Consider the following 24777-nt stretch of genomic DNA (forward strand, 5'->3'; position numbering starts at 1 on the left):
CTCTAATTTAAATCTTCAGCCAGACCACACTTCTGAATTCTATAGTTGTATGCAACTGCTTTTTTAATGTCTCTACTTAGATGTCTTAATAGATGTCTTAAACTTAACATGCCTAAAACTGGACTCCTGGTCTTCCTCTTTCTCCACACGGCAGTGTTCACATCTAAATTGATGGCACTTCGTCCTTTCAAATGCTCAGTCAGAAGCCTTGGAGTCATCTTTTATTTCTCTCTTTTATACCCTGTATCAAGTCTGTCAGGAAATCCTGTCATTTTTATTTCAAAATATATTTAGAATTTGACCACTTCTCACCACCTGCACTGTTAACATGCTTGTCCTAGACACCATCATCTTTGACTTGGATTACTACTGTAGTCTCATAATGAGTTTCCCTGTATCTACCATTGTTCTTTATACAGTTGACCCTTGAATAACATGGATTTAAACTGTGCATGTCAACTTACGTGGATTTTTTTTTCAATATAGTCTAGTACTATAAATGTATTTTTCTCTTAACATTTTCTCTAGCTTACTCTGAGAATACAGTACATGATAAATATAACATATAAAATATAACATATAAAATATGTATTGGTTGACTATGTTATCAGTAAGCCTTTTGGCTAACAGCATATATCAGTGGTTAAGTTTTGAGGGAGTCAAAAGTTAATATGTAGATTTTGACCTCATAAGGGTCCGTGTGCCCCTAACCCCTGTGTCGTTTAGGAGCCAACTATAGTCTGTTCTGCACAACAATCAAAATGGTTCGTCAGAAACTTAAGTCATATCATGTCCTTCCTTCTCTCCACACTCAAAATGCTTCAGTTGCTCCTCATTTAATTTAGAGTACAAACTGAGGAGTCCTTACTGACTAGTCCTTTGTTTTCTCTTCTCTTCTTCCCCTTTCTCTGCTACTCTAGCTTTCATGGTTTTCTTTTTAAAGCTAGTAACACTTCTAGTTAGTGTGTTTGCTCTATCTATTCCCTATTCCTAGAATGCTTTTCCCTCTTTTTCAAATCGTACCGTTTTAACAAGATCTCTCCTGACCATGCTATGTAACACTGAAACCATGTCATACTCCCATACTTCTAATTCATTTTTTACTAAACCTACTCAACTTCTTTTCATTTCCACAGCACTTTGCTTTTTCTAACTTGCTATGTAATTTACTTGTTTTTTGTTATCTTCTTCCCCTAGAAAGGAAGATCCAGTAAGGCAAGGATCTCGAGGTTTTTTTTCACAGATATAGTCCAGGTGCCTGGCATATAGTAGGCACTGGATGAGTAGTCATAGAATTGAATGAGTGGATGACTATTTATGTTCCTTAGTGGTCATTTTTTAGCTAATTCCTTTAGAATTCAGATATTATCTCTTTTGTTAAAACCCTTCTAATTTAGGGGCGCCTGGGTGGCTCAGTTGGTTAAGCAACTGCCTTCAGCTCACGTCATGATCCTGGAGTCCCAAGATCGAATCCCACATCAGGTTCCCAGCTCAGTGGAGAGTCTGCTTCTCCCTCTGACATTCTCCCCTCTTGTGCTCTTGCTCTCTCTCCCTCTCTCTCTCTCTCAAATAAATAAATAAAATATTAAAACAAAACAAAAAAAACCCTAATTTAGAGGCCCATGTTAGCAAACAGTCTTTACTGTAATTGTTAAATTGTCTCTTCCTTTCCTAATACTCTGTGAAGTAGGACCTCTCCTTATATGAGTGGCAGTATGGTAGGTAGAGTGTTTAGCAACATAAATTCAGTAGCCAGGTGGTCCTGAGTCAAATCCTTGCCCTGTATTATCTACTTTATAGAGTTGTTAGAAGTAATAGTAACTGTATGTGCAACACTTAAAAAGAGTGAATGATGTAGAGTGACCATTATGTTTAAGTGTGAACGCTCATTATTTTTTTTATATCCCCAGTACAGTGACAGGGACATAGTAGGTTCTAAATAAATGTTTGCTGAATGAAGGAATTAGCTTTTGAAAGCCCAGGGCATTTACTTAGATTTTTAAAGTAATTACCAGAACAAGGAGCTGCAGTAATTGTTATGCAGTGGTTTGCAACCTTGGCTGCACAGGAGAATCACTTAGGGGTCTTTAAAAATCCCATTGCCCAGTCCATTGCCCAGGTCAGTTAAATCAGAATCTTGGGAAGGGTATGGGAGGTAGGAATGGTATGGAGCTTAGGTACTAGTGTATTTTAATGTTCCCAATGTGATCTGATATAGCCAAGGTTGAGAATCACTGGTTTAATGGGGAAAAAAACATAAAATTCTTGGAGTCAGTGAACTAAGACTGTGTTCCCAGCTGTGTAAGTTACTTCTTTATGCCTCAGTTTTTATAAAAGTAATGTCTAAGATCTTTTAAAATGAAAATTCAGTGATTCTGTAGTTCTGTGAAACCTAAATGAAAAGTATTTTTTCTTTTCCAGTCTCCTTTAACATTGGGAACACCAAATCAGGTATCCTTGGGGCAGTTGTGGTTAGAGCTGCTAAAATTTTACACACTGGATTTTGCTTTGGAAGAATATGTCATATGTGTACGGATACAAGATATTTTAACAAGAGAAAACAAAAACTGGCCTAAAAGGCGAATAGCTATTGAAGGTGAGATGATATGTTATATTTCATTTGAATAATATGTTTTTGTGCCACTCATCATTTGTTTCTAATACAGTGTTATAAATTATATCTCTGGCTTTGTAGGACTGTATATGCCACTAGGTTGTCATTATATATGTCAAGTAAATTCTTTATCAAGTCATGATAGTTTTATAAGATTAATACTAATTTTAAGGTTTCAAAACTATAAATATGTTGTTTGGGTTATTAGCTTATTACATGCCTTTATTTTTATTTCTTAATTCTTTTGAAAAATTTCAAAAATATAGGAAAATAGAGAAGTTACTCAAAATAGTCTTAGAATATTCCTGTAAGTTTCTGTCATAAAATTATGTTAAAATGTAATTTGAATATCTGGTTTTTCCAATGTCTTCTAAAGTACCTCCTCTCTATGGAATGTGTAAGTCACTGGAGCGTATATTGAGAACATAATCACTGGTGTTATAGTAGAGTTGTATGGTGACAGATGGTAGCTACACTTGTGGTGAGCACCACAGAACTATAGAGTTGTTGGATCACTATGTTGTGCAGCTGAAACTTTAATGTAACATTGTCAGCTGTACTTCAAAAACATTTAAAAAAAAAAAGTGCCTCAGTTGTTAAATATGGCGAAGCCAAAGAGAAGAAAGATAGATTCAGGGAAAAAAAAACTGTTGACAAAAATGTTTCACATGAAATCCCAAGAATATTAAGATTTTAGAATGCAAAGTAATAGAATGGTTTCTAGAAAACTTAAATCATGCAGCATTTCACTTTTTACAGATTGGGAACTGAATTTCTGTCCATCGTTGTAGTCTGTTTACACAATATATTCTTCTGTTCCCTGTCCTCTGTTGGCCTTCTGTAGACCCACAGATACTCTTATACACTCAAAAATGTACTTAAATCTTATACACTTACATATAGTAAATAAATGAGCTCTAAAGCTTGTAGCTATCATAATTGGTCTTCTTGTCTTTTTCTTTTTCCTCTTCTAGAAGGAGAGCGAAAATATTTGGGTTTAGGTAACAGCCTGTGTGGACTTAGATAACAGCAAAAAGTAACAGATACCCAAACATTAACAATCTGAAGCCTGCCTGTTAATTCTTTTACTTGGTGATCTTCAGTAGTGGAGAAAATGTGTATTTTTTGGGTGTCATTTGTTCTTTGTATTTATTTATATCATATTATTATATTATTATATATATTATATTAAATTTTTATATTTAAGGCTTATAAAATCCAAAAACTGCTAAGCATTTTCGAGGTCTTTTATATTTTTTTAATAACGAGGATGTAGTTGATATAAACCTTTTCAGCATACCCATTTTAGACTGGACCAAATTTAAATTTTGGTTTAATTTTCTTTTTTTTTTTTTTTTAAAGGATTTATTTATTTATGTAACAGAGAGAAATCACAAGTAGGCAGAGAGGCAGGCAGAGAGAGAGGGGGAAGCAGGCTTCCCGCTGAGCAGAAAGCCACATGCGATGTGGGGCTTGATCCCAGGACCCTGAGATCATGACCTGAGCGGAAGGCAGAGGCTTAACCCACTGAGCCACCCAGGCACCCCAAATTTTACTTTCTTAGATCTCTTTTTTCCTGCTTTTTTCTCCCCTTATTTCTCCCTTTAATTTTCTGATTTCACTGAAATTAAATGTTACAATCATATTTTTTAATTTGAAGCTTTGAGAATTTTAGGTTATATTTTGTTTGCTTAAATTGCAAGGAGAATGTAGCTAAAGAATATTGTGACGAGATGAAAATTATGAATGGGTCCTGGAGGCTTGAAAAATTTCATCTAATGACAGCCTAGGAAGGCATAACAGTATGCCTTTATCTACCAATTTTATCATTGGTAAATAATATTATTTACCAATTTCATCGTTGTGTTGGTATCCTTGGCCAACCTCTCATTAATTACCCTTGTTATTATTCTTTTCTCTTTTCCCCTTAGCATTTTTATTTTATGACAGAAACAAAGGAAAAAGTGTTTGCTGTTGTATTTCCCATACTTATTTTACAGGAACTCCCACTTAGACTTTAGGTTAGGAAAGGTTTGGGAAATTGTACTCTGCTGACAGTATAGCAGTTCAAATCTGTTTGAGTAAGCTTGGAATTGTAGTTTGTTAGTAGATACTTAGCAACTGACCATTTCCTTTCTTACTAGATCCATTTTCAGTCAAGAGGAATGTTGCACGGAGCTTAAACAGCCAGCTTGTTTATGAATATGTTGTGGAGAGATTCAGGGCAGCTTATCGGTATTTTGCCTGTCCTCAGAGGAAGGGTGGAAATAAATCTACAGTGGATTCCATGAAGAAAGAGAAGGTGAAAATAAGCAATAAGAAACCAGTGAAGTGTGACAATATGGCATCCAGTTGTTGCATTCTACTTGGAGAAAGCACAGAAAAAATAAATGCAGAAAGAGGTCAACCTGATAAATATGATGAAATGGAATGTACATCGCAGAGATGTATTACTGAAGATAACAGTTTGTTGGTAAATAAACTAGATTTGGCTGAACTTGGACAGGAATCTTCCTGTCTTTCTACTAGTGAAGGCAGTGAATTAGAGCCAAAATCAAATAAGAAACAAGATGATTTAGCACCTTCAGAAACTTGTTTAAAAAAGGAACTCAGCCAGTGTAATTGCATTGATTATAAATCCCCTGACCCAGATGAATCTGTTGGTACAGACTGCAGGTCAAATACAGAAACAGAGAGTTCACATCTCATTGTGAGCACTGACACATCTACTACCTCTTGCAACTGCAAAGCTACAGAAGATGCTTCTGACCTTAATGATGATGATAACCACCCCACCCAGGAATTATATTATGTGTTTGATAAGTTTATTTTAACCTCTGGCAAGGTAGGATACAGTTTGTAAACAATTTGTAAGATTTTGTGGGTTTTTTTTTTTAACAACTGTATTTGTAGTTTTTAGACTCAGAAATGTAAAAATAGCTCCGTGATGGTAGACTGTTATATTTTGGTGTATATTTTCACTTTTCCTTTTTATATTTTTTCCTGTAGTTGTCTTTAAAGAATGTATAAAAAACCCCAAATGTTTCAAAACTCTTATTACTAGTTGGTTTATTTCACTTTCTCATATAAAAGGATTCATCAGATATTTTGTGAAAATCAGTTTGGCAGAGGCCGCAAATATTTTAAAATTTTATTTATGTTTATATTTTCTTCCACAAATAAGAATATAAGGTTTGTGAATTCTAATAGTATTTTACTTTAAAGTTTTGTTTGTTTTTTTGACATGGGGTGAGTGAATATAAATTTAATAAAGATAGATGAGCAGAAACTAAGATCAGGAACCAAAAATATGAAGAGTCCAGAGTCTATCTCTGCCATTGAGCTTTTCTTTGGGTGTTGGCCTATCCTTTATAAATTAATGAAGTCTTAACTTTTCTACTTTTAAAGTGCGATAGTCTGAACTTTAACTTGATAAATTATGGAAATCAAAATACCCCAGTAACAGAAAAGAAGCAGCAACTACTTTGTTAATGAAAGAAAGTTATAACTAAGTCACATAGCTTCAAATGCAGTATACATAATTGATATATCAGCACCCAAGATGAAAGATTATATAGATCATGTGTAAACCAAGTAGAATATTTTTTAAAAGCATAGAAAGTTATCCAGTTTTATTGTTTTTATCAATAACTAGTTATTGACAAGCTTTAAAATTTTTAACCTAATTACTAAGCTGTTTTTCTTCATTCTGTGTAAGGATATATCTATTGCATTTTTTTTTAGGTTGCAGTATTTAGGACGTATGGATTGTTGAAAGAATGAATTGAATGAATTAAATGGCAGGTTTTTAGAAAAGCCTCAATTATATAACTGCAGTGTACATTTTTCTCTATACTTTTTCCCTCTGGAAGTTCCTTTTCTAGAATTTAAATATGTCATTTAAAAAAGTTTTGAAAAGCTAATAAAATTCATATGGTATTGTTGATTAGCTCATAGCACAGCATTCCAACAAGAAGAGGTTTCTGTATATAATTTGCATCAGAGTTCATGGCTAGGTAAATGTTCATGCTAATCCTGGAGGATGAGGCTGTCTGGGATTTAGGCATTTTACAATAAAGAAAAGAATAATGCTCTTCCTTCACCATATGTTTTGTTCAGCTAGTTGGGATACATTACTGTTTTAACTACCTGGCTGGTAGTCCTGAAATACGTTTTAAATGGTGGTTTGCAATTAACTTTATGGCTATTGCATAAGAGTTATTCCTTGTATGAAGTGATTTTTTTAGTTCAGCCCTACAGTTTGTTGAAGTTATTTTTTGAGTTCAGCCCTACAGTTTGGTTTCTTGAGTATCATCCTAATGTAATAAATTGAACCAACTAGCCAGGTGAGGATTTTATAGTTGATTGACCACGAAGATAGATATTGTTTGGAGTGCAATGAAAGGTGCCACTTGAAATTTCTTTATAATCTACTTTGTTATGTTAAAGATCTCAGAGGGTTAAATTAATGCACATATTCATCTTGGGAGCTGACCGAAATGTTTGCATTAACCCGTACTATTGCATCTTCTAGTATTTTCTGTATCGTACATCTCTGGGTAAATCTGATCTTGATAATATAATTTTAGTAGGGAAGAAGAGTTAAAGTGGTTGACTTAAAATATGGCTTTTACATTTAACACTGCATTTAATTAATACTCTCTTGTTTTTTTTTTTAAACCTCCTGGAAGTACAGGTTATCAGAATTGAGTTACATAAAAGAGTCTTTTTGGACCTGCTTTCTAAGTGATGATGAAGTTCCTCAATAGTTTATTAGATTATTAGATTATTTTTTTACCTTTGTATAGCCACCAACGATAGTATGCAGCATCTGCAAAAAAGATGGCCATTCGAAAAATGATTGTCCAGAGGATTTCAGGAAAATTGATCTAAAACCTCTACCACCAATGACAAATCGATTTCGGGAAATACTTGATTTAGTATGTAAAAGATGTTTTGGTAAGTCTTACTACTAGAGCTATTCTGAGTAGATTCTTTCCTTGGTTTTAAATATTTATTTTCTTATTTAAATACAGTTTGCTTACATGTTTTGGTAGAGGTTTTTTTGTTTTTTGTTTTTTTTCTTTATAATTTAGAGACCCGACAACAGACACTGACTAAATGCACAGCACTGTGGTAAATGCCAATGGGAATACAGAGTCCATATTATGTGTTGCTTTTAAAGAGCTTAGACTCTGGATCTGTGCTGTGTAATATGGTAGCCATTATTTAAATTTAATTAAAATAAAACCTAATTTCCTCATTTTTACTAGCCACATCTCAAGTACTGAGTAGTTACATGTGGCTAGTAGTTAAATGTGGCTGCTGAATCAGACAGTCTAAAAGAACATTTCCATCATTGCAATGCTCTTGCACAGTTCTGATCTAGACAGATATATAATATTATGAAAATTGCCGTAATTGGAAGCAGAGTATATTATATGCTGTAGTAGTGGTAAACAAAATGCAGTACAAACTCAATTAGTTTTAACTGGAGTGGATCTTTTTTAGATTTAGGAGATTATGCACAAAATTATAGGGTGTATAATTTCTTTGGGAGAAGAATTGCCTTGGATTTGGTAGAATAAAAGAAAGGTAATAGAGGGAGATAAGGCTATAATATTTTGGGAAGAGCCTTACATACCTTTATTCAACAAACGTTCATGGTTACCTGGGATAAACCTTCACTCAGCAAACTTTTTTTTTTTTCTTAATTACTTGCTGTATCCCAGATTAGATAAAACTTCTGATGTCATAACATTTAGTTCCCCATCATAATATCTTCCCCCTACCTTTTCCTTTCCCAGCCTCTTGCCAGGCAACCACTTACTCGTTTTTAGTTACTATAAATTAGTTTGTATCTTCTGAAGTTCTATATGAATAGAATCACATAGAATATACTCTTTTCTGAGGTGGGATCCTGGCTTCTTTTGTTTAGCGTAATTACTTTGAGATTCATCCATGTTGTGATGTGTGTAAATGTTTCATTCATTTTTATTGTTGAGCTGTGTTTCGTTATATGAATGTGCCACAATTTGTTTACCATTCACCTGCTGATATGTTTCTAAATTTTGGTTGTTACAAATAAATTTGCTCTGTACATTTGTGTGTGGGTCTGGGTAACAGATACATCCTTTAAGTTCTCTTGGGTAATACCTGGGAGTTGAGTAGCTGGATTGTGGCACAGTTTTTTCTCCCAGCAGCTTTATTAATATATAATATATTACATTTATTGTATTCATTCATTCATTTTTATATCTCCATATGAATTTATGGGTATTTTATACTTTGGGTTATGATCTAATACTACAATGTTGTTCATATTGTTCCACATTTGGCTATCAGGAACTCTTTCATTTGGTACCCGTGACTCTTTAATATACCCCCATCAGTGTGTGGGGGTTTTTTACCTGTGACTCTTTAATATACCCCCATCAGTGTGTGGGGGTTTTTTGTTGTTGTTTATTTGTTCTTTTTTTTTTTTTAAAGCACTTCCTAAAGATGCTCTAGGCTCGTCATCTATATTTTCCACCCTAGTCCTAGAATTAGATATATCTCCAAAGAGCCCTGGTTCCTTTTATTAGAGAATGGAATTAGAAACCAGGATCCGGTAGCTAGGGTGCTTGCTATTATTGGGTGTTGTTGCTTTTAGGCTCTCTGTGAGTGAGAAAATTATATGTACATACTTAGTATATGTTCGTATCTATAAAAATTTCTGTTATGTGACCATCTTACATTAAGTTAAACATGACTTTTTGCTGATGGTTTCAACTTGAATACATTATCATATGGCTCATTCAAGACTCTTCTGCTTTAAATTTCCCACTCCCAACAATGAGAAACGTGGCTGTCATCATCTGCTTTTTTATTTAATTGTCCCACTTAAATACAGTTGTATAACATTATCAGAACTGTTATCTAATACCTGTATGGGAAATAACTTTATCAGAGTACAGTACTTATGTGTATTCCTTTTGCCCTTAGTCTTACAAACTCCACTCATTTTCAAAAAGTTATTTAGGTTAGTACCTTTTCCCTCACTCCCTTGAGTGAAGTTGTCTTACACATGTAGATTATTTTGGTAAAGCCTGCATTCCATCCTGAGATTCCCCAACCTCCTAGATGATTTTTTTAATTTGCATACTGTAAAGTTGACTTTGTGGTGCACAGTTTTGTGAATTTTGACAAGTGCATTGTGTTATTTACTACCATTGTAGTATCATACAGAATACTTTCACCACTTAAATAATAAAAAAAAAATCACCTGTAATTCAGCTATAGGTATACCTTGGAGATATTGTGGGTTAGGTTCCAGACCACCGCAATAAAATGAGTGTTGCAATAAAGTGAGTCACATGAACTTTTTCGTTTCCCAGTGCACGTAAAAGTTATGTTTACATTATACTGACATCTGGTAAGTGTGCAATAGCATTATGTCTAAAGAAAAACAATTACTTTAATTAAAAAACACCTTATTGCTAAAAAAATGTTAACCATCATCTGAGCTTTGATTGAATTGTAATCTTTTTGCTTGTAGAGGGTCTTGCCTCAGTATTGGTGACTGCTGACTGACCAGGGTGGCTGTGGCAGTTTCTTTAAATAAGATAACAAGTTTGCCACATTGATTCTTCTGTCATGAATGGTTTCTGTAGCATGTGATGCTGTTAGATAGCTATTTTATTCACAGAAGTTCTTTCAAAATTGGAGTCAGTTTTACCAACTATGTTTATCAACTTTATCAACTAAGTTGATGTAATATTCTAAATCCTTTGTTGTCATTTCAACAATCTTCACGGTATCTTCAGGAATAGAGTCTATCTCAAGAAACCACTTTCTTTGCTCATCCATTAAAAACAGCTCTTCATCCATTCAAGTCATCTCATGAGATTGCAATAATTCAGTCACATCTACAAGGCTCCATTTCTTATTCTAATTCTCCGGCTCTGCACCACATCTGCAGTTACTTCCTCTGCTGAAGTCTCGAACCCTTCGCAGTCATCCATGAGGGTTGGAATCAACTTCTAAACTCCTCCTGTTTATGTTGCTATTTTGACTTCTTCCCGTGAATCACAGATGTTCTTAATGGTATCTAGAATGGTGACTCCTCTTCCAAAAGATTTTCTGTTTACTTTACACAGATACATAAGAGATAGCTATAATCTCACAAATGGATTTCTTAATAGGACATGAAAGTTGAAATGACTCCTTGATCGATGAGCTGTGGAATAAATGGATGTTGGGTTAGCAGGCATGAAAACAACCCTAATCTTAATGTAGATCTCTGCCAGAGCTCTTGAGTGCCCAGGTGCAATGTCAATGAACAGTAACGTTGAATCTTTTTTTCTGCGATAGGTCTCAGCATTGGGCTTCAAATACTCAGTAAACCATGTTGCAGACAGTTGTGCTGTCATCCAGGCTTTGTTCATTTATAAAACACAGGCATAGTAGATTAAGTATAATTCCTAGCGGTTCTAGGATTTTCAGTTTGGTAAATGAGCATTGGCTTTGGCTTAAAGACTCCAGGTACATTAACCCTTAACAAGAGGGTGTCAGCTTGCCATTTGAAGCTTTGAAGACAGGCATTGATTCTTCCTGTCTAGCTATAGAAGTTCTAGATGGTATCTTCCAGTGTAAGGCTGTTTTGTCTACATTGAAGATCTGTTGTTTAGTGTGGCCACCTTCATTAATATCTCAGCTAGATCTACTCTGTCACTTGCTGCTTCACATTGCACTTTTATGTTATGCAAATGGCTTCTTTTCTTAAACCTTATGAGCCCATTTCTGCTAGCTGCAGACTTTTTCTTCTGTAGCTTCCTCACCTCTCTCAGCCTTCATAGAATTAAAGAAAGTTAGGCCTTGCTCTGAATTAGACTTTGGCTTAAGCGAGTATTGTGGCTGGTTTGATCTTCTATTTAGACCACTCACACTTTCTCCATATGAGCAGTAAGGCTGTTTCATGTTCATATTTTTTTTTTCTTAAAGTTATTTATTTATTTGAGAAAGAGAGAAAAAGAAAGCACAAGCAGGGGATGGTGCAGAGGGAGAGGGAGAAGCAGGCTCCCCCCGAGAAAGGATCTCAATACGGGGCTTGATCCCAGGACCTTGAGATCATGACCTGAGCCTAAGGTAGGTGTTTGACTGAGCCACCCAGGTGCCCCTCATGCTGGTGTTCACTGGAGTAGTGTTTTTAATTTCCTTTAAAAACTTTTCTTTTGCCTTCACAACTTGGCTGTTTGGTGAAAGAGGCCTAGCTTTCAGCCTATCTTGACTTTTGACATGCTTTCCTCCCTAAGCTTAATCATTTCTAGCTTTGGATATAAAGTGAGAGACATGATATATTTTTTTTTCCACTTGAATAGTTAGAGGCCATTGTAAGGTTATTAATTGGCCTAATTTTGATATTGTTGTGTCTCAGAATAGAGAGGTCTGAGGAGAGGGAGAGAGATGGAGAGAATGGCCAGTAAGTGGAGCATTCAGAACACATACAACATTTATCGGTTAAGTTTGTCGTCTTATTTGGGTACAGTTTGTGACACCCCAGAACAGGCATAGTAGTAACATCAAAGGGCACTGATCACAGATCACCATAACAAGTACAGTAATAGTGAAAAGTTTGAAATATGAGAATTACCAAAATGTGACACAGACATAAGGTAAGCAAATGCTGGTTGGAGAAAAGGTGCTTGATAACTTGCTCAGTGCAGGGTTGCCACAAAAATTCAATTTGTGAAAAAAACACAGTATCTGGGGCAAGAAAGTGAAGTGCAGTAAAATGAGGTATGAAGTATACCTGTATTCAGCTTGTAATCCCAGATGCTACATTTGTTTTTCAAAAGCTGGATATTAGTTTAATTCATTACTGTAAATTACTGCTTTGTTCCCATTACTGTATTAACTCTTGGGGGTGAGTCTGGAGGAGGAGATTTGAAAAAAAAAGACTATTCTTAAGACTATGTGGTCTTATTTGGAAAAATAATATGAATATAAATGAAATAACTGGAAAATTGAATGGCTACTATAAACTGGCAAGTGCTTTAGGGAATAAGAAAATTCACTTAAGTCATTGAAGGCTATGAATGGAAGCATCTTATAGGGAAGATGTGAATCTTGACCAGGCATTTGAAGAAACTGGGGTTTGAATGGGTCAGGTGCTTTACATAACAATATTGAGTATAGACTTACAGGAAGGAAAAACAAGCATATGGGAAGAGAGCAGAACGTCTGAAGAAAACAATATTAAAGAATTTATAGAGGTAAATATATTTTGTAGGTATTTCATAGGGAAAATGATCATGTGTGAAACATACATAAACCTATAAAATTATTTTTCTGCTGTCCCCTGCCCCTTCCTTCCCCAGTAACATTTATGATTTTAAAGTCAGAGAAGTTAATAAATAATGAAATTTTAAGTAAAGAGTTTAGGGTAAAAAATTGAAGACCTTTTCAGATTCCATTTTCCTTACTTTTCTTTTTCCTTTTTCCTTTTTCTTTTTTTTAACTTAGATGAGTTATCACCACCTTTTTCTGAACAACACAACAGGGAGCAAATTTTAATTGGCTTGGAAAAGTTTATTCAAAAAGAATATGATGGTATGTCATATATTAAAAATTGATTGTTTTTGTTATTATAGCCACCTAGTCTGAGTTCTATTTAAAGTGTTCATTGAATGTTATGTTTTAGGTACTATTCTAGGCGCTGGGAATACAGTACCAATACAAAAGGTGAAAACTGCTCTCGGAAAGCTTGTATTAAGAAGGGTAGACAGATAGTTAGCTAACAAATAGGTATATAATATAGTATCAGGAAATAATAAATGCTATTAAAATGTAGGAGTTAAAAGGATAGTGATGGGGAAGTTTTCTATACTGTTACGGTAGTTCTCTCTGATAAAGTGACATTTGAAGAGAGCCATGAATAATGTAAGGGAGCAAGTTATATGAATATCCAAGGAGAGAACATTCCAGAGAGTAAGAACAGCAAGTACAGATACCCCAAGATTGAATTATGTTTGTCATGTTTGAAGTCCATGCAAGACATCAATGTGGCTGCAGTGGAATGTATGAGGTAGACTGTAACAGAAAGATGAGGTCTGAGAGGTAGCCTGGAGATCGAATCATTAACCTTATAGGTATTGGTAGAAGGGTTTTAAATTTTGAGTGTCTAATGAGAAGCTTCTGGAAGGTTTTAACACTTAAGTGACATGATATGAGGGAATGAAATATAGGTCCTTAAGAATAGAAGCAAGGGGAACAATTTAGGAGGCTGTTGCATAAGTTCGGATGAGACATATAGTGTTCTGGAAGAGTCGATTAGAAGTGGTCAGAAATAGGACATATTTTGAATGTAGAGCCAGTAGGACTTGCTGATATTTTACATGGTAAATATGAGGGAAAAAAAGGAGTCAAGGATCATTTCAAGACTTTTACCTCAGTAGTTGGGTGATATTATTTAATTAAGATAGCAAAATAGCAGAAGGAGTAGATTTGGGGTACAGAGGTGAAGAATCAAGGGCTATGTGGCCAAATATTTTAGAAAAGGATAAAGAGTTGATTTATACATCAGAATGAATTTGTACTTATAAAAGATAATCTGTTATGTACTATAGGATTCCATATTCCGTTATATTTGTTAGTATGTAAAGTACTGACCAAATCTAAGTCTGTTATATTAAACTCATGCACATTTTTATTTGCTGATGAACATAGCTTCTTTTATGTCTCTCAGTTGCCATTTGAAATTTCAAGTTGGACATCAGAACTGAATTGGAGAATTAGGTTTTGAAAATGCAGAATTTCTTATCTAAATATATAATCTAGAGAATTAATAGCGAGAGAAATCCAATCCAATTAAGTGACAGCTTGCTTAAAGTGCTACCTGTTATTGAATGACACTAAATATGAAAAGATAACCCTATCATAATTTATATCAAATGGATTAATCACTCACTTTGGGAGAATTAAGTCTATGTACTAAGGTGATATTTGTAAAACTATTGGAATTGTGCCTGAAAAAAACTCGTTCATTTCCAAAAGATAAATCTCCAAATATTGAACTTTACTCTTAGTAGTGATGTGGAGAATGAAGAAAAGTAGATGGATTTATGAGATAGTTAAGTTGAAAGAAATTAATGGACTTGGTGATTGTTTGGATGTAGAAGCTGAGAGAGCAGTGAGTAGTCGAGTAGATAAAGATACTATTTGCTGAGAATAGGGATTATAAAAGCAATAGTAAGTTTGAGGTAAAAAGCTGAAGGCTTAGTTTTGACTTGTTAATTTTATGATGTTTATAGAAAAATGGAAAAAGCAATTGGAAACAAGGGTTGTGGGAACTTAGGCAAGAGATCTGGGCTTTAGTTGAATATTTTGGGAATTTCTCAGTATATCTGGCAATGGAAGGTATTTAAGCCATAAAAGTAGACAAGATCATCTTGTGTTAGTCCATTAGTGGGTAATAGAAGACTCCTCTTTCCTGCTAATTATAAAACTTTTTACTTTTGTTTTTCTTTACTTAGAAAAGGCAAGATTGTGCTTATTTGGCTCTTCTAAGAATGGATTTGGATTTCGTGATAGTGATCTGGATATTTGTATGACTCTGGAAGGCCATGAAAATGCAGAGGTAAGAGTTAGTGTTTGGAAAGAGATGTAGAAGTTTATTTTCTTGCAGTGGTGAATGTACTTTAAATTATGTATGTAGTATTGATAAAAGTATGGTGTCATTCTTTTTATAAATATATTAGCAATAATAGTATTTGAAATGTAAAAGCATTTAGTATTTTCATTTTAGAAGACATTCAGATGTCTAAGTAAGTAAATTTACTTAAAATTCAGTAATTTTATATCACAAAAACCATGTCACTGAAAGTTAAAAGTGCTTTGTATTGAATTTTTGGAAAAAGTTAATACACCATAGAGTTGCAGTTTTTTTCATTGGAACCAATGTGCCGCTGGTGCTACTGATCTCATTTCCTCTCTCTTTTCATATCTCTTCCATTAGGTGATATCTTTGTATCACTCGAAAACAAAAGTGGACACCTAATTTATAAATGGGTTGTGTTGTACAAGTTAATTGTAATTTGGGGGCACTTAGAACACATTTTTTTCTGTAAAGCAATGTTAACAAATGTCGTGTTCTAGGATAGCTTTTAGAAACTCATTTTGGGTGGGGAGGGGAACTAACATTTACTGAGGCCTCATTTCATTCTTAAAACCACCTTCGAGGTAGATAATTTCCCCCATTTTACAGATGAGGAAACTGAGGCTTTGAGAAATAAACTGACTTGCCCAAGTTCACACAGCTAGTAAATGTTGGAGCCGGGATTCGTACCCAGGTCTGTCTGACTCCACAGTTCATGCTCTTTCCATTGTATCTCACTGCTTCTCTGTAATTTATTTAACCCATAATGTAGCTGAAATATAGTACTAATAGTACTGTAGAACCTAACCTCTACTTTTGGAGTTTCACTGTGAGATGCCAGGAGCAGACCTTCCCCCAGAGCAGTCTTCAGCAGTGAGAGTGGGTACTTATGCTTTCTTTTTTCATGTACCATCAACGGTGGAAACAAGATTGTCCAAGCTCCAGTAAAGAAAGGGACTGATTGGATAGGGAACTATACTAGGCCTTCCTAGCAGCAACTAGAAAGGAGGGGATCCCTATAGTTGCTCCTTCCTTTACCAACATAACTGTTGGAATTTATGTCTCAAAATCAGGGACTGCTTGCAAGATTGGGGTGTGGCCAAGCTTCTGGCATCTGTAGTGGTGTCAGTATAGCCTCTATTATACTATAAAAGAATTCAGCAGAGTAGTGTACCTATGCGTTTCTGAAAATTTTTTCAAAAGGTGGCTTTTAAATTGCTAGGACCAGAGTAAAGATGGCAGAGTACTGATGTCTGGTAGATCCTTATTTCTGGCCCTAAGAAATTATTTCTGGTATTAACGTTTTATAAAAAAAAAAAAAGAAAATGGAAATATAAGTATTTTAGTTCTTCTTAACTAACTTGTACTCAGTGCCATCTACTGGAAAGAGGCTGCCCCTCTCCATTTTGAAGAGCAAGAATTGAAGGAATAGGAAATTATTTTACCCAGGGGTGGAGGTTAGGGTTTAGATACCTTCTATATAAAGTGTAATAATCAGATTTCTGATCACTAAGGGTTTGTCTGTTATATATCATCTGTGCCATTCACATTGAAAAGTTGAAGCAATGAAAAAGAATACATTCTCTTCCAGATGAGACATAGTTGAAACTTGTAATTTAGCATAAGTTGTATCCTTGCATAATAAATTTTATTATTTTAATTAGCAACTGTAGATTCCCTTGAAATCTTCAGGTTAAGCTGCAATGATTACTGCTCTCCAGTACTAAAAAGAGCATGTTTGGGATATGCAAATGTGATTTTAGTAGTAAGTGTGGGCACTGATGTATATACTTTTCAGCTTAATCCAGTTAATTTATAATGCCATTATCTTCCCTATTCCTTGTATCATGGTTATTTTTACCGTATCAACTCTGCTGTCTCTGATTTTTTAAAAAATCAATATATTTAAATTTATAGAGGTAAGAATTTTCTTGAAGAAGTAGGTACTGGTATTTGGATTACTTTTCCTCATCAACATGATGACAAATAAATAGCTCACAGATTTGAAGTGCTTATTTTGGGTCAAGCATGCTGCTGAATGCTTTACATACATGTTTCATGTAATCCTTCTAACTACTTGATAGGGCAGGAATTTATAATTATTTTGATTTTATAGACTAGTAATATGAGGCTCCAAGGGGTTAAGGATCTGGTCAAAGTCACGCAGCTAATTAATAATAATTAGTTGAAGATTGAATCCAGGTTTGTTTAAATTCAGAACCCATGTTCTTTTTTTTTTTTTTTTTTAAAGAACCCATGTTCTTAAACACTATACTGTTTTGCCTTCACCAGATCCATCTCTAGTTATGTATTCACGTATTTGAAGACATTATTCTCCTGTCTCTGTGCTTCTCACACTTTAATGTGAATGTCAGTTACCTGGGAATCTTGTTAAAATGTAAATTATGATTTGGTAGACTGGGGTGGGGCCTCAGATTCTGCATTTCCATCATTTCCAGATGGTGGCCTTACTGCAGGTCGCTAGACCACATACTTTGAGTAGCTTATAGCTGGAGATTTTCAATGCTAGTATTAAATGCCTGATTAAGGTGAATTTGCACAAGGCCAAATTGAATTAGACAAACTTTATTATTTGTTTCTTTTGTTTTTTAGAAATTAAACTGTAAAGAAATAATTGAAAATTTGGCAAAAATTCTTAAGAGACATCCAGGTATGAATCTGAAGTTACAGCTTTAAAGCAACAAAATATATTTTAGATTGATGAAAATTATTTAACCTAATGAAGTTTTTGTATTTGTTTGTTTTAAATCAGGTTTAAGAAACATTTTGCCTATAACTACTGCCAAAGTGCCTATAGTAAAATTTGAACATAGACGAAGTGGTTTAGAAGGTGATATCAGTTTATATAATACATTGGTAAGTTTCTCTTTCTGTATAGACCTAGGTATGTTTACACTTGTCATTTTAAAAGTTTATAGGTTAAAAAAAAAAGTTCAAAGATCGCTGACTATACATTTATGTTTAAAAGTTTTAAATAGGAGCATTATAAGACAAAAATATTTTTAAGAATCATCTTGATATTTCCTTCAGATTGAAGATTAGTTTTTGACTCATTTACAGGTATTTTAAGTTTTATAGTTATTTATTATATTTGGAGTATATTATGTCTTTTTATCTGATATATAAGTTTAATACATTTGAAATGCTTTCAGCTATGTAATTTTTTTCAGGCTCAACATAACACAAGAATGCTAGCTACTTATGCAGCTATTGATCCTAGAGTACAGTACTTGGGATATACTATGAAAGTGTTTGCAAAGGTATTTATGAACTAGTTAATGATCTCCTTTGTTATATCATGTTATCTCATGATAGTTAAAATGAAATATACTGGTGTCAGACTTGTGAAAAATATCTTCTCAGTTTTGTTTATCTGAGCTTTTTAAAGGAAGCACTCAATAGTAAATGATTTAAGTTTATACTTACTAGAGTAATGTCTTAGTTATTTTTCCTGTATGTGCTTTATTCCCACGTGTAACACTTGAGTAAATTCTCAGTAGTAAAATTTCTCAATGCAGTAAAGATTTTCAGCCCCAGGTATGAGAATTGGCATATCATGCTATACTTAAGAATCTCTGGGTTAGGACATCTGAGATTTGGGTTTAGTCATAAATTTTTCTGTCCAAGAAAACAAAAAAATCCCAATGAAATCTTGTGTTTCTCCTCTTATAACACTTATAATACTGAATTCTGTTTTCTTTTTTTAGCTAAGTGTGTAAACTCAATGAAAATGGAGACCCGTATCCCCAGTTTAGTGTACCTGCTTTATGGGAGCTGCTCAATAAATAGTTAATTTTTTTAATGTGTTGGCGGAAGGCTCCTAGTAGCCAAGTGATTTGGTTGCATTTTCATTTTGCTAAATCCAGTCTTCTACAACAGGAAGACAATACTTGTTTAGATATTTCCTATACATGTCTTTGTCAACAGAGGTCCATCTTAGAAAAGAGTGGCATTTAGTCACATCCTCAAATTATATTTGATATGGCTACTTTTCTAGATTCACCTCACAGAATAACTTTAGCATAATGGTTCTATACTTCAGTGGTGTTGTGGTATTGAAACTTAAGTCTTTCATGTCAGAGAAATCGTTCTTCCCCCTTTTATATATCAGCTAAAGTCTAACTCAGGGGAAGCCTCTGAGGATTCTTTTAGGTTTTAATTTTTAATTAAAAATTTTGTTTGGAATAGTCAACTTATTCATGTGGTTCAGAATTCAAAAGGTCTTAAAGGGATTTCTGGTGGAAAATCTCCCTTCCACACCTGTCTCCTAGCCAACCAGTGACTCAGCTGGTGTTAAAAGTTCGTTTGTATCCTCCCAAAAATACACCAGTATAAGCAAATACAAAAATTTCCTATCTCCTTTTTATAACGGGTATAAATATACTAAGAACAGTATTTTGTACTTTGCTTTTCTCACTGATCAATAGATACTAATAAGTACTTCCTGTTAGTATACTAGAGCTTCCTTGTTCTTTTTTTCCCCTTTCTAGTTCATTTTTAATGGCTACACCCTATTCAGCTGTGTAAATAGTCATCAGTTGTTTAGAACCTGTACTTTATTGAGGAGTCTTAAGTTGTTTCTGGCTTTTTGCTGTTGAAACAGGGTTATGCTTAAAAAAACTTGTTTAGTTATTTCACATATTTTTTGGTGTTTGGTGTGTTTGCAGGATAAATTCTTAGAATTGCTAGTTTTAGTGAGATATACTTTTGTATTTTGATATTATCAAATTATTCATAGATTTTATGCTAATTTATACAGTTATCTGTAATGTATGAGAGTGCCTGTTTACCCATTTTCATAATAGTTTGTTATTTAACTTTTGGATGTTTGACAGTTCGATGGGTTAAAAAGATAGTATCTCAGAGTAGTCAGTACTTCTGCATAAATAAGATTCTGAAGTTATATTTTCAATCACTGTTTTGTTTCTTCAGCGATGTGACATTGGAGATGCTTCCAGGGGAAGTTTATCTTCATATGCTTATATCCTTATGGTGCTGTACTTCCTGCAGCAGAGAAAACCACCTGTTATCCCAGTTCTACAAGAGGTAGGTGTTTAAGAAAACTATAAAAGAGTTTCTTGTGAAAACATTAATCTAAACACAGTAGATCTTGATCAGTTTATGAGGTCATGAAGGATTTTTCTAGCATGGACATCTTAAGTTTTCTTCTTCCCTTAATGATGTAATCACATAATGAATCTTTTTGAAAAATTCATTATGGGAGAATATAGACTACCGAAAGTTTTAGATAAACAAAACTAGTAAGTATCTTTTGTAGCGTGTTTGTATTTCATAGTCTTAGAATGCTGCAAATGATTATGAAAGTCTTATAGCCATCCATGAATTCATGCATTATAGTCTTTCAGATGCAAATATAAAGTTTCTTCTCTCCATAGTATTCTCCCTGCTCCTGCCTGACAAGGAACTTTGGTATATTCTTGTGTATACTTTGGTTAACTTTGTGAATTTTGGTTGAGAGAAAACCCAAGGAAATTCTTCCTCATCTCTTTAAGGTCATGTTTATTGCATTAAGCATAAGAATGTACATCAGAAGAAACATTATACTCCTGTTCATTCAGATTTGGTGACTCATGGATTCCCTTTTTGTAGCCAATTTATACTGTGTGAAATAGGTTTAAAGGAGTTCTTAATCATCCCATCTGTTCCTCCTCATTCTTGGCACAAAGTGTATTTGCAAGTATTAGGGAGAATCCAGTTCTAAGTTCTTAGAAAGGTGATTATTTCAAGTTAAGAGAGACACATCAGAATTGTTTGACAAATCATATATTCCGACTACACAAACCAGTGGTCACAGCAGAGAAGAAAATCACAAAATAAGCAAGCCATATGGTGGATGTTAGATGGCCTTAGTAAGTTTTAAAAAGTTCTAATGAATGCCATGTACTTGTAGCAGCATTTATTTCCCATTTTAAATTAACAGTGGAGAAGAAACAAACATTTCAAATATCCTTTCCTGGCAGAAAATTTTTAAGTTGCTAAATCTGTGTTGAGTGATATGGTTTTTAACAAGGTTGTATATAGTAGGATATTTAAAATTTAAAATGAATTAATGAGGCCTGGCAAGGCCAAGGTCATTCTCTGTATTAGTCTAATTGTTAAGGCTTTAAATTTGGGTGTCTTAAATGCATTATTACACAGGAATATCATAGCAGCCATTTACTATGATTTGTTATGACTTTGACAGAAAACTATGATTAACTAAAGTAGCACACAGATTTTGTTTTCAGGGTGGTTTGTCTGTTGGTGATTATATTATCCATGAATGAGGAGCCATTCAGGCAGTACTATATAATGCAAAGAGCAGGGCATGATTTTGGGGCTAGAGCTTACCTGGTCTGAATCCTAATTCTGACATTGTGGCCTTCACTAAGATGCCTGACTGCCACTAGTCTGAGTTTCATCAACAATAATAATGTAATAATAGTATTATTTCACTAGTGATCTAAGGAACAGAGAAATCAAATGCCCTTGAATTATAGTAGGTGCTAAAGTAGGTGTTCATAAATGATACTTGCTTTATCATCATCATTATTATTACTACTACTGTCATTAGCAGCTGTATTAATATTATTATTGGAAAAATGTAGGCAGGACTGCGGTAGCCAACTTCAAGAACTCTTCCATTATCTGCTTAACAGTGCTTGATGAAATGAGAGACAGTCCATGGAATGTTTTCCATCATAATGAGCTCTGATTATGGGGGGCTTTGTGATATGAACTGATGATATATGGATTTTTGCTTCTGGCCTTTTTTGCTTGTCATATGGGACCCCATTGTCCATTGCTCTGGCATCATTTAAGTATTGGTCATTGACATCGATCAACTTTTAAGGGTAAGGATATGTTTAATGAAGCTGTTGATCTTTGACTCCATTTATAATTGAACCTAGACTTGAAGTGACTGGGTATAAGTAAGACTCTGCTAAGTGTATTTTTCATGGTTAACAGTACAGAGTTCTTTAGGTCAAAAGGAGCTTTCCTAAGCAGAATGATTTTGCTGTATTCTAGAAAATCATAAGTAAAAATAAATTTAATGTAAAAACACTAAAAGAGGATTAAGGAGTGGTAATCACACTTGATATTATGAACTTCTATGTTTTCTTAGCTTATATTAGCTTAAAAATTACAACTGAATGGATGAATCTTGAGAGCAGTCTGCTAAATGATAAGTGAAGTAAACCAGTCACTACAGACTAAATATTGTATGATTTCACTTATGTAGGGTAGTCAAACTCATAGAAATGGAAAGTGGAATGGTGGTTTTTGGGGCCTAGGAGAGGGGGGAATGGGGAATTACTGTTTAATAGTTCAGTTTCGTTTTTGCAAGGTGAAAAGAATTCTGTGAATGGATGGTGATGATGGTGCTAAACAATGAGTGTACTTAATGTCACTGAACTGAACACTTGTAAAATTTACCATCATAATCATTTTTGTTTTGTGTATTTTACAACTAAAAAATTTAAGTATTGCAGTTTAAATACAGCAGCAGATACTAAAGTATTACAATTAAATATGAAAGTAAATATGGAAAACATACAGGGCCACTCCTTGTACAAATATGATTGTTCATGAGGTTTTAGGGAGGACTGGCTAGAACTCAAAACTCGAGTAGGGCATGATTGGTGTGGAGAGAGAGAGAAATGGAAAGAGAAATTGTGTGTGTGTGTGTAAGAGAAAGGGGAATAGCAGTAATCCTTCTAAGGGCTGAAACAGCGGAAAGTTAGAAAGTTAAATATGAGAGCTCATTAAAAAAAAATAGGCAAATCAGTGTTTAAATACCTTTCAAGGCCTACAGGGTCCCCTTCACTGTGTTGTCAGCCAACATAGTTGGGTTTGGATCATAGATTTTAGTCAAAATAAGAATTATATTAAAAAGAATCAAGGTCTAACAATGTAGCTTATATTATCCCCATGTAATACTTATAATAGCATCAATAAGGGTAAAATATTCTATAATGGTAAAATATTACACTTTGGTTTCTTTAATACCTTCATTTCTTTTTTCAGGGCTGATTTGTTATAGGTATCAATATCTAATTGCCACCCTCTCCCTTGTTTGTTTTATGAAGTGTCAGAATTTATGGTAGATAAGTGGTAACTGTATTTATGTTATACATAAATATAAAAGCAACTGGGGCGTCTGGGTGGGTCAGTCAGTTAAGTGTCTAACTCTTGATTTGGGCTCAGGTCATGATCTTAGGGTTGTGAGATAGAGCAGTGAGTTGGGTTCCATGCTCAGTGGGAGTCTGCTTGAGAGTCTCTTTCCCTCTGTCCTTCTGACCCTCCTCCTTTGTGGGCGCTCACATGCTCCTCGCTCACTCACTTGCTCGCTCTCTTTTAAAAAAAAAAAAAAAAAAAGCAACTACTTAGCTTAAGTTTCTGGAAACTTCATCTTTTTGTAAACATGCTTCCAGAGCATGGCTGTATAAGGAACTTAAACCTGAGAGTGAAATTAGAGGGGCCAGACATGTTAATTTTGTAAATCACTATGCCATCTAAAATGGAAGGGGTGATGTGGACCACCTTATCTGATGGTTTTAAAGTATTTTCTGGTAAGCTCTAGGGGGCTCATTAGAGTATGTGTGAGAAGTGAGATAAGGAAAAAATTGGGTATATTTTCTCCACTTAGGATTCTGTTAAAGTACCTCTGCTTTTATCTACTTTAAGCTTCCAGGCAGGTTCCATTTTAGGAAAGGATTCTACAGCTTAAAAGAAAAATGAAATTTGAAAACAACTGACCTAATTAATTACTCTGTAATCTCTCATTTTCATTGGGATAACAGTGAAGGGTTTAGGAGGGTGATGGTCTTTAGAATCACTACCAGGCAGGACTAAGACTAGAAATGAGGTCTGCTGACTGTGAACCTGTTGTAGCTTTTTACTTTTTAAAGAACTCATCTTAAAGAGATACTTTTCTTCTAGTAAAGGAGCATTACTCCCCCTCCCTTTCCTCACGACAGTGGATTATTATTCATAATCATGAAGATTTTATAGTTTTTATCAAGATGTCAGGAAAAGCTGTTTGATCTTCTCTTTAAAGAAATCAATACCCAGGGCCTTTCAGCATCATCTGATAGAGATAATTGATTAAAAGTACTGGAGCCTTTCCCCAAAACAAGCAGTTCCATTGATTTCCTTTTGGTGTACAAATCAGTAAATATTATGTATTTCTACATCTATGATCCTTTGATGAAAATGTGGTCTCCGGGGCACCTCGGTGGCTCAGTTGACTAAGCAACTGCCTTTGGCTCAGGTCATAATCATGGAGTCCTGGGATTGAGTCCTGCATCGGGCTACCTGCTCAGCGGGGAGTCTCCTTCTCCCTCTCACCCTCTCCCCTCTCATGTTCTCTCTCTCTCACTCTAATTCTCTCTCAAATAAATAAGTAAAGAAAATCTTAAAACAAAATAAATAAAAATAAAAAATGTGGTTTTCTTTTTTTTTTTTTTTCGTTTTACTTCATTAGTCTTGGGCTGGATGTGTTTTG

The 24777-nt window shown here is 34.4% G+C and overlaps 1 protein-coding gene across 2 annotated transcripts in view; it reads left to right on the top strand.

The window, feature by feature from the left end:
- The window catches only part of TUT4 (terminal uridylyl transferase 4), a 197963-nt gene that overhangs the window by 152788 nt on the left and 20398 nt on the right, over positions 1 to 24777 (top strand). For both annotated transcript variants that reach the window (XM_080800998.1, XM_080800999.1), the window contains 9 exons: positions 2422 to 2596; positions 4759 to 5459; positions 7423 to 7573; positions 13118 to 13204; positions 15127 to 15230; positions 17862 to 17919; positions 18022 to 18125; positions 18440 to 18529; positions 20202 to 20315. In XM_080800998.1, coding sequence (XP_080657124.1) covers positions 2422 to 2596; positions 4759 to 5459; positions 7423 to 7573; positions 13118 to 13204; positions 15127 to 15230; positions 17862 to 17919; positions 18022 to 18125; positions 18440 to 18529; positions 20202 to 20315 — 1584 coding nt within the window. The remainder of the gene's footprint in view (positions 1 to 2421; positions 2597 to 4758; positions 5460 to 7422; positions 7574 to 13117; positions 13205 to 15126; positions 15231 to 17861; positions 17920 to 18021; positions 18126 to 18439; positions 18530 to 20201; positions 20316 to 24777) is intronic.

The sequence above is a fragment of the Martes martes genome, assembly GCF_963455335.1.
Source record: "Martes martes genome assembly, chromosome: 4".
Lineage (NCBI taxonomy): Eukaryota > Metazoa > Chordata > Mammalia > Carnivora > Mustelidae > Martes > Martes martes.